At 44.6% G+C, this 11,210-nt stretch overlaps 1 protein-coding gene across 2 annotated transcripts; it reads right to left on the minus strand.

The window, feature by feature from the left end:
• Window positions 1-6,233: 6,233 nt before the first annotated feature.
• On the minus strand, window positions 6,234-10,295 carry CFAP97D1 (CFAP97 domain containing 1; the record flags this gene model as incomplete). 2 transcript variants are annotated; one of them, XM_079798767.1, is made up of 5 exons in its annotated part: window positions 6,234-6,330; window positions 6,826-6,882; window positions 8,943-9,061; window positions 9,342-9,412; window positions 10,172-10,295. In XM_079798767.1, 5 exons carry the CDS (start codon window positions 10,293-10,295, stop codon window positions 6,234-6,236), a joined length of 468 nt encoding a protein of 155 aa, XP_079654893.1. The 2 variants fall into 2 exon arrangements, with proteins under 2 accessions (XP_079654893.1, XP_079654892.1); XM_079798766.1 differs by lacking the exon at window positions 6,234-6,330 and adding an exon at window positions 7,415-7,538.
• Between the last annotated feature and the right edge of the window lie 915 nt (window positions 10,296-11,210).

Consider the following 11,210-nt stretch of genomic DNA (forward strand, 5'->3'; position numbering starts at 1 on the left):
GAAGGCAAGTGCTCGCCTGGCACTGGAAAACTTGCTTGTCTGCCTTCTTAAATAGTGGGCACGCATGAGCTTCCATGGAGGACTGAGGCACCCTTCGCTGTCGGTGCGTTACTGTACGTGCTGACAGAGGTGTTTTCAGGGACTGTTGAGGAAGGCAAGGCTGCTGTCCCCTTTCTAAATGCGCTGAGACTCCTGCAGCGGAGCCCTTGCTTTGTTTGATGGGTTCTGATCCACCACGTGTCCCTCTCATTACTGACAGCCGTGCTGGTTCTCGCCTGTCCCTACCTTCAGACGATAGGGGTTCCTGTCGTGCGAGATGACGGGAAACCAGATGATGATCCCTCTTGTCGAAACTGTGTCTGAGTCGGGATAGATCAGTCCTGACTGTGAAAAATCAAATTATATAGACTCTGAGTGGCTAATGGTCCGTCTCTGAGCAAAACTGTCCTACAGGATTTGTGACATATCTTAGCTGCTCGGAGAATCTTATTTCTTATGAATAGCCAACGTGTGTCTTTATTCTGTGCTGGGAGCTATGCTGAGGCCTTTAGATACCTTACTTTGACAAATACTCCCAGCCTAGAACGTAAGATTCTAGCATCTCTGTTATACAATAAGAATAATAAGGCTTAGGAAGTTTAAATAACATGTTCAAGCTCACACAGCTTTAAATAAAGGGCAGAGCTGTAGTATTTGAGCCCACGTCTCCCTAATACCGGAGATGGCCATTAATCACTATGCTATACTTTCCTTCTTTTTGTGGTTCCATAATTGAGGCTACCTGATAAATAATTGACTTATAAATGAGGAATGTCTTCATAGCTAGAATTTACAGTAACATGCAGTGTGGCTGTAGCTTCTAATACTAACAAGAGGCTCTTACACTTGTACATTTTCAAGCTCTTTTCCTCATGAGAAGAAAAGGAGGCCAGGTTAAGGGCGAAGCGCCATGGAGAAGGTTTAGAAATTTCCATTTGCCTCGTTACACAAGGACACATTTGCAACTTTCTGTCTAGCTCACTAACCTGGTAGGTTCACCAACAGAATCACATTATTTTTTTAAAAAATATTTTTATTGATTTCAGAGAGGGAAGGAGAGGGAGCGAGAGATAGAAACATCAATGATGAGAGAATCATTGATCGACTGCCTCTTGCACGCCCCACACTGGGGATCGAGCCTGCATGTGCCCTGACCGGGAATTGAACCATGACCTCCTGATTACTAGGTCGACATTCAACCACTGAGCCACGCCAGCCGGGCAGGATCCCCTTCTTTAGACCTTTCTAGCAAAGGGATGAGGACCGCTTTGCACTTACAGAATATTGGATGGTTATCAAGTGAGGTTAGTCTGGAGCTGTCTCACATAGAACCAGGGCAGGAGGGGCAGCTGCCCCATTGGGAGAATGGCACGTGCAAAGTTGTGTGTATTTCACAGGAGAGCCGTGATCTAAAGTCAGCTCTCAGGCAGAAACCGGGTCAAAATTACTCTGGAAAAATCCCCCAGGGAGGCTCCTTGGTGGAGATCCTCACCATCTCTTAGCAAGTGCCACCTGGATGCTTTCCCTCCAGAGGAGGAACACAGTGGGTGAGCAGCAGGTGACTTATTTTATTTTATTTTTTATTTCATACTATTCCGTAGACATTTTCTTCTTGATATTTTTATATATATTTATCAGAGGAAATGGTAATAATTCTCTTTATGTACATTATGAAGCAAAGCATTGAAACATGATGCCTGCTTTATTTCCCTATCAAAGTAGCTTCCCCCCACCCCTAAGACAAGCTGTGCCTGCAGCTGTCTGCTGTCTGTGGGAATAGAAAGAATAGGGCCCTGGAGGCAGAGGTCCATTTATAAAGTGTTTCTCTCGTTTGTGAAAAGCAGAAGAGTGTTGTTGAAAAAAAAAATGCATCTGTTTACAAATATATATTGGTGGAATGTGTATGAATGCAATTCCAACTCCCATTCGAGCTATTAATTTATACATTCTGAGCTCCTGGGCAAACACTTCACCAAAGTCCATCAGTCTGGGCCGCCACACCAATAAATCTCTTTATTACATACTCCTCGAGATGTACCCTTTCCCCCCCCATCTTGGGCTTTCAAACTCAGATAAATTCTCTGCCTGTGTCTACAGCCAGAGAACTTGTGAGCTCTAGAGGATTATTCTAGGTCAGGGATGTTAAATGGGTGGGGCATATGTGCTGCAATCGCCCATTCTTGCACTCATGGCAGACATTACTAATTAATCACAGCACTCTCCTGCTGAATCTAGGCACTGCTTTCCTCTCTTTCAGGACACAATATCCAGTATCAATTGAGCAGAATTAGCCAATGAGTCAACCCTGTTTGCCATCCATGATCTAGTGATTTGTAACCTCCTCTGCCACCCACTCCACTTCCTGCAGGAGGTGGGTTTAGAAAGGTACAACCATTTGTCCGTCACAGGCAGTGCTCAGCTATGTTAAACATTAGTTGATCATGTTTGTATGTACCATTGTAGTTTCAAATAATTACACGTTTTAAGACATGTGGCCCATCAAAATTTTGCACCCACTTATCACATCATTTATGCCACCAAACACAGGATCATGAATTCAAAAAATGGTAGCACTTGTCAATTTATTAACTAAAACCCAGCGTATGTACAAAGCCCATTCTTGAACCATACAGTTTGGAACCGATGGGCATTTTCTATCTGGTAGAGTTAATACGGATCCATTTCTTACTCTACTTTGTCCTGCCCTTTGAGCCTCATTCTAATTTGGGGGAATTTCCTATCTTTTGAATTCTGGTGAGAAGCAGAATCCAGATGTGGGAAAGGTCAGTTACTCATTTTCTCAGCCTCCCTTGCAGCTAAGGAATGGACATATGATCTGAGTTACACCAATCAGATATACCTTTACTGACTTGGAATTGGGAGCTAGTGACACAAAATGGCAGAGACAATGGAGACTTCAAACACAGCAGTTGCAGGTCAGCAAGATCTAGTTCTAGTGGAGCAGGGCTGTAGCACCCACAGACCAGTTCTACAGCAAGATGTTGTGCGTTGTTCCTTGATGTGCAGCTTGAAGCTTGGCTCTGCAGTTTTTTATGTTAATTCATATTCTTTTAATAAATTATTTCACTACTTAAATCAGACAAAGTCAGTTTCTGTTGCTTGAAACTAAGAATTTTAATTGATGGAGGCTTTAAGAGACAGAAGGGACAGGATCACGGGTTGGGGGGCATATTGACATACTTTGCATGCCATGTTTAAAAGTATGGCTCATTCTGGAAGGAATGGCAAGTGACAGAAGGTGTCAAATTAGAAAGTGCTAGGGACATATTTTTGCATCACTGATACAGTTGTAAATCACAAGCTCCTGAATGTGAGCAGTAACACACACAGAGACCGAGAAGTAGGACTGGTAGCTCGAAAATATGTAGGGAGGGGAAGGGATGAAAGAGAGAGTGAAGTGAAGGATGACCACCAGGCTTCTCACCTGGATGTCTAGAAGAATGGTGGTGGGTCCTTCAACGGACGTGAACTGGAACCAGTTCAATAAGGAATTTATATTTGGACGTATGTTTTCTTTAAACTTTTCATGTTGAGATAACTGTAGATTTACATGTATGTGATAAGCATACAGATAGATCCCGGGTACCCCTTACCCAGTTTCCCACATGCAAAAACTAGAACACAAACAGGATATTGACAGTGATATGGTCAAGATACAGAATACTTTCACCCTTGATAAATTGGACGTAATCAAAATTAAAATACTTGGCTCTGTGAAAGACACTGTGAAGAAGACAAAAAGACAAATTACAGATGGGGAGAAATATTTTGCAAATCACATATCCAAATAAGGGCTTGCAGCTAGAATATAGAAAGAACTTTCAAAATTCAATATTTCAAAAAAGAACAATCCAATTAGAAAATTGGCAAAAGATATGCACAGACATTTCACCAAAGAGGCTAGACAGATGGCAAATAAGCACATGAAAGATGTTTAACTTCATTAATTAGAGTTATGCAAGTTAAAACCACATGAGATGTCACTACACACATTAGAATGACTAAAATAAAAATGGTGATAATATCAAATGCTGGTGAGGATGTGGAAAAACTGGATCACTCATCCATTGCTGGTGGAAATATAAAATGGTATGCTACTCTGGAAATTGTTTTGTAGTTCCTTTTTATTTACTTATTTTATTATTTTTTAACCCTCACCTGAGGATATTTTTTCCATTGCTTTTTTTCAGAGAGAGTGGAAAGGAGGGGAGAGAGAGAGAGAGAAACTTTGATGTGAGACACATCAACTGGTTGCCTCCTGCACGCCTGTGCCCTGACCAGGTGGTGGGGTGTGAACCTACAACCCAGGTACATGTCCTTGACTGGGAATCGCACCTGCAACTCTTCAGTGCACGGGACAACATTCTAACCACTTAGCAACACCGGCCAGGGCTATAGTTCCTTTTTTTTTTTTTTTAAATATATTTTATTGATTTTTTACAGAGAGGAAGAGAGAGGGATAGAGAGTTAGAAACATCGATGATAGAGAAACATCGATCAGCTGCCTCTTGCACACCCCCTACTGGGGATGTGCCCGCAACCAAGGTACATGCCCTTGACCGGAATCGAACCTGGGACCTTTCAGTCCGCAGGCCGACGCTCTATCCACTGAGCCAAACCGGTTTCGGCTGTAGTTCCTTTTTAAATGGATTTAACATGCAACCCAGCAATTGCACTCTTGGATATTTACCCCAGAGATATCAAACTTATTTTCATGCAGAAACATTGTGTACAAATGTTCATAGTAGTTTTATTCATAATAGTAAAAAAACTAAAAACTACCCAATGTCTTTCAGTGGGTAAATGGTTAAGGTACATCCATATCATGGAATATTAGTCAACAATAAAAAGGAATGAACTAATGGTATACACAACTTGGATGAACCTCAAGGAAATTACACTGAGTGACCAGATTATTATGATCTCTGAACGCATAATCTGGCCACTCAGTGTATATCCTATATAATAAAAGGCTAATATGCAAATTGTCCCCTCGACCAGGAGTTTGACCAGCAGGCAGGCCGGCCAACCGCCCATGTCCCCTCCCCCTGGCCAGGCTGGCCGGACCCCACCCACGCACAAATTCATGCACCGGGCCTCTAATACACACACACACACACACACACACACACTGAGTGGCCAGATTATTATGCGTTCAGAGATCATAATAATCTGGCCACTCAGTGCATATGGAGTGGAAAAAGCCAGTCTCAAAAGAATGGATACACACTGCATGATCCCACTGATGTAACAGTCATGAAATAACATAATGATAGAGATGGAAAACAGATTAGTGATTGCCAGGGGTTAAGAATGGGAGGAAGAGGGTGGCTCTTTTGATAATGGTACAGTTAACTATCTTGAGTGGTTGTAGTTACACAAAGGTACACACATGATAAAATTGCATAGAGTTATACACACATAAAATGAGTGCATGTATAACTGGTGAAATGTGTATATGCTCTATGGATTGTACCAATGCCAATTTCCTGGTTTGGTGTTGTACTATAGTTACACAAGATGCTAACATTGGAGGAAGTTGAGTGAAGGGTGCAGGAGGAGTCCCCCCAACCCCCTCCACTCCTACCCTGTACATTTATCTGCAACTTCCTGTGAATCTAATTATTTTAAAAAGTTTATTTGTGGTAAGAATATTGAAGATTTACTGTCTTTCAAAATAAGCCAGGCTCAGAACCAACATGACCAGTCATTGAAGCCACTCGATGTTGTCTTGCCATATGGTTTAATATATTTTTGATATTTTTCACTGTTGCTGCTGCTTATAAATGAACATGGTACATGGAAAGTCAACGAAGCATTCTTTCCCAATTCTGCGTATCCACAGAGGAACTAATGGCATACGGTCTCTGTGTTGTCTGAACCCTAATTTCCTCGTGTGCTTCTGTTTTCATTTTGATAGAGCTGAACTTGTGGCTGGATCATCTCACCCCACCTTTTCTTCCCCCAGAATGGTGATGATGGTTTATGTCTTAAAAAGTTCTCTCTCCTTCTCTCTCATTAAAACTTCTTTTCGTAGCCCCAAATAAAAATGCTTGTTGCCTCTTTTCTTCTGCCTGCCCCATTCTGTCTCCATTTTGGGATGGGACTTAAAGCCATTGGGTACCTTAAATGTAACTTACTCATTTTGTGTTTCAAGCTTTATTGTAGCATCCCTAAGATTGAGCATTCAGCCATGTAGGCATGTCTGGAGACTCTAAGCGGCTAAGAAATCCTAGGGCCTTCTCTTGTCTCTGTTCTGTGGTGAGTAACCTTGTATTCAGGGAGAAGCGAGGGAGAGAAGGAGAGAAGCATCAGTTATACAGAATTATTCTCTGGAAAGCCCGAGTGTCCATTTATCCCTCTCCCTGAGGGAGGGGGTGGGGGTGGGGCAAACTTAGTCGTTACTAACAATGTTCAATCATACAAAATGCCAACACAACAATACTTTTGAATAGTGACAGAGACCTGTAATGTAACTTTGGCACAACATTAAAGCCACGAGACCTCCTGTTTATATCTTCCTGGAACAAATCACTTCCCCTTAGACATGTAAAGCCTCAAAGCTGATGACAAAAGACAGTCATTTCCTACTTAAAGGGAGAGAAAGCAGAGATAGCTCTAAGGTCTCGGAATGGGTAACCAATAGATACTATAGAAGAGTAAATTCACCCTTTAACTGGGCCCCTCACTCTGCAGTTCTCAGGGCTTTGGTATCAAGTGTGATCACCATGTTCGATAGTAAAGAGCAGCCGGGGTAAGACATACCTATTCATCTTGGGAGAGAAGATACTTTGTTGTATTTCTGATATAACGTCTTGAATTCTTGAAGGAAAAAAGAAAAAACCAGAACGGTTTATGTCAAAGCCAGGGCGCTGGTGCGAAAGTTGAAGTTCTAAATTCTAAGGCCGGCTAGAAAAAGCTTACAGATTAAAGTCAGGGAGTGGAGGTTTGAAAAATACTGCCAATACCAACGCCCCCCCCCCCCCCGACTCCTTGAAGGGTTACTCCTAAATGAAGCACGTTAACCACGTGTTGGATTGTATACTCTCCATCCTCTTTGCTTGGGCATCAGCCTTTCTGAATGAATGGAGGGATGAAGGAAGATGCGACCAGATATCTTTCTGAAACATGCATGCTGGCTTTGCTACCAAGGAGCTCTCCTTGGCTCCCAGATGGTTTGCTTTGGGTGGCTTTTCTTTTACCGATTATTTCCTTTTACCAACCATTTCTCATGATCTTGTCCTCAGTGGTTTACGGGCCCTCCTGAGACTGACTCTGCTCTGAGCACAGACAAACTCTGTGCTCAGAGACAAACTCTGTGCACCCGCAGGAACATCCCCGAGTCCCCACGTGCCTGCCAGTCCATCTCCGACAACCTGCGGTCATAGTTTGGTTTGCGATCATCGAGCCTCTTCAGAATGCCTTGGTTTTCCATGGTGATTCTCACTAGGTCCCGGTTCCTTGTTTCTCTGTTTAAGCTGAAAACAACAACAACAAAAAACACAACAAAACAAAACACAAAAAAACACAGAACCTTGGTGAAAAATAAAATTCTCCTCCTGGATGGAATGGGGGCAATGAAGTCACTGCCGGAAACCGATCATTGTCTCACTAATAGAAAGATGTGGAAGGCTGGTCAACCTTGAAGCTCTGAAAGGTCAGAGCCAGCCACTCCCTATCTAACTGAGACAATGGTAACTGAGGCAACTTCCCCATTAAATAATCATGTAAATCCTTACTGATATGATAATCCGCTTATGACCTGCCTAAGGGCTATGGGTGTATCCCAAACCTGCTTAAGGGTAATGGGTGTATCCCATAGTCTCAAAAAAAAAAAAGGTGAGCAAGGTCAGAGCCTAGTAGTAGTCCTCTCACTAGAGGTGGGGTCCCGCCTGGCCCCCCATATGGCCAAATTAATATTTTCCTAGTCTCTTTTTCATCTGTGTGCAGCCGTCTCCAGAACCTGAACTCTGAACCGGAACCCTGAACCCCGCGGGACGTGAAAGGGGCTCCCACAGTCACGATGTCATAACTGCCTGAGCACGGGGAGCAGCTGTCCCCGCTGAGCCGAGGCCCCGCGTGCCTGCGGAACCAGACTGCACCCTGGGAAATGGCAGAGCCCCGGCCGGCTTAGATCAGTGGTCCTCAGCCCCCCTGCTCCCTAGAAGATTCCAGTCGATTGGTCTCCAGTACAGCTTGTAAAAAGTGGCATTTTGTAAACGCCCTTAAGGAATCGTGTGAAACACGGATTGAGGATGTCTGATTTCTGTCTTGCCTACAGACAAATCTCAAATGGCCGGTGACAAGTTTTGTTTCATCTCACTTCCCTCAGCTTTCAAGTCAATTTCAGATATACAAGGACCCAGGAAAGGTGCGGGCATGCACACACACACACATTCATTCTCTCTCTCTCTCTCTCCTTTCTCTCTCTCTCTCTCCTTTCTCTTACATGCACTTTTGTAGCCCTGACCACATTGCATTATTATTTACATGACTGTATCCCCTATCAGACCTGAGGTCTTTGAGATTAGGAAATATATATCTTTTCTGATCTCTGTGTCCCAGTGCTGAGCACATAGTAGCTCGGGGAATATTTGTGGAACTGATTCTTAAGAAGGCCGTGTCATCGTCCCAGCGATGGTCACCACTTCGAAGAAGCACGTAGTGCTTTCCTGCGACAAACTCTGAATGAGACTCGGAAATCAGTCTCCTAGCCGATACAAACGCTCTTTACTGCTGGGAAAGCTCCCCATGTTTGGTAGTTTTCGTTCTCCTTAACATCCTCTTGGTTATTCCTCAAGATAACTTCCCCTCAGCATTCCTCCCGCTCGGGAGAAACTTGCTCTAGAACTGAACAAGGACAGGAAGAGAAGAAACACTACCTCTTGGAGAAGTACTCGTTCCAGCAATCCACCTTGGCAGGGCCGCGATGGGCGTTTGCGATTTTCTGACACAGTTGCTTGTTTTCATACTCGATTTTATTGATTCTCTTTTGTTCACCCTGGTGAGAAAGCCCACCCCTCCATGATGATTTCATCGCTCCATGGTGCTGCAGCACACATGGTTTGGCAGTGCGCTCCTCTGGGATTGTGGGAAAGGGCAAACGGAGGACCACAGCGGAGACTGGAGCTGGAGAGACTAGGGGTGATGTGTATGGGGAGGAGGAGCATTCACGGATCTTTTGGTTAGGTGGGTTATTTAGAAGCTTCTGGGAAACTGGACCTCTTGAGGACAGAGATAAAACTCAGTAAGGTACATGTGCAGGTGGCTAGAACACATACCTGTAGTTTGCCCAGTTTTAAAATGTGATTTGTGTGTGCCACTGGAGGTTTGGTATCAACAGCAGGTTTCACTGGAGGATAAAAGAGAGCAATTTTATATCATTAGGGACCTCGCAGCAGCCTCAGAAAACCTCACATTCTAGACCATGACCCTGATTCATAAACATTACCATTTTGAATTCTGACCTTAGTCCAGTTCAGGAATTTTAGGTTCATCTCCCAAACTGACATCTTTGAAGAGTTCTGAGCAGGTCAGGATGGTAAGGGCTAGAATAAGTAAACTTTATAGAGATATCTGTCCTTTGAATCCCATGGAAGAGCTTCTCTCCCACGCTTCCCCAATAGGACCAGCTTGCCTATCGAGGGCTGAAGCCCTATCCTCTTTCTATCTTACTTTGGCTTTAAAGTATTTAAATGAGCCTGGCCAGTGTGGCTCAGTGGATTGGGTGTTGTCCCATGCACCAAGAGGCCACCCTTTTGATTCCTGGTTAGAGCACATGCCCAGCTTGCGAGCTCACTCCCCAGTGGGGGGTGTGCAGGAGGCAGCCAATCGATGATGTTTCTCTCTCTCCCTCTCCCTTCCTCTCTCTCTAAAAAAAAAAAACCAATAAAAATATATTTTAAAAAAGAATTTAAATGAGCATTTCTATCAAATGAACCCTGGCGGGAGATACATTTTGTCACTGATGCTAATGTCCTTTTGACCCAACTCAGCAGATAAGGCCACATCATCTCAAAGCCATGTGCTGGTCTGGTTTGCTGTCAGTATCTCTAAGGCGGACCCTTCCTGAACCCCTAATGGCAGTGTCCAACCCAAACTGCCCACATACCTATTTGTATCCTATTCTTGTGAGATATGTAATGGCCAAAGTCCAGTTTCTTCCTGAAGTCTGTGCTCTGCCTGTGATTAGAGACGATTACAGGGTAGGCTAGATACTCCAGGGAATTATTCATCTTCTCTTCCTAGTCTCACTTCAGAAATGAGGCAGCGAGGCTTCTCTGTGAGGTACTTTGCTGTCCCTATGATGGGTTGTCATAGTTACCCAGTTGTGACATCAGGGACAGGTCCCAGGGAAGGAGGAGCAGCGGCAGAGCATGCCTAGTTGTCCCTGGCTTCCCTTTTGAAAGCTAACCCAGGCCCAAGTCAAGATGAGGAGTGAGGACCTCAGGAGCATTTTCACCTGCCTTGAGTGCAGATGCTACCAGGTACGCTATGGGGGGAGGGGGGTGCTGGGGTGGGGGTGGGTGGGGGTCCCGGGGCGAGGGGGTGGGGGTGGAAGTGGAGAAAGCCAGCCTTGGTTACATACCTTAGGCTATAAGCTAAGTAGCCTCCACAGCAATGGTTCCCCTAAAAGTGTGAGACCATAAGCTTTTGGGGGAGATGAATGATTGATTCTCTGACTGAAAATCCGATCCAATTTCTTCACTTTGCTCAGTTTCAGAGGAAACTGAAATCCTGAGCAGCAGCCACGTTAGAGGCAGAGCTGGGCTCAGACCTGGGTTTCCTGAATCCCTGGGCCACATCTGCTTTGTGGAGGGAGGGGGGCGGGGATGGATGGGGAGGTGAACCTACCATTTTCCTGGCAGATGGGGAGGACAGAGACTGTGTCTTTTGCTCCTCGTGAGATCTCAGGAAAGGATTGTCTGACATTCTGTGGCTACGGCGGGCCCGCAGCTGCTCCATGTGGATTCACCTCCACTAAGGCTTCGTCTCCACACCAGCACAGGGCGTGGCACCTAGGGGTGCCCCACACATTTGCTGATGGAGAGGGAGAACCAGCCCCTATTCGGTGCTCAGTGTTAGTGGCGGGCTCTTTCCTTAAGTGCCTTTAATCTTCCAATCAGCCCTAGGAGCTAGGAACCAGTACT

Source organism: Cnephaeus nilssonii (genome assembly GCF_951640355.1).
Source record: "Cnephaeus nilssonii genome assembly, chromosome: 19".
Lineage (NCBI taxonomy): Eukaryota > Metazoa > Chordata > Mammalia > Chiroptera > Vespertilionidae > Cnephaeus > Cnephaeus nilssonii.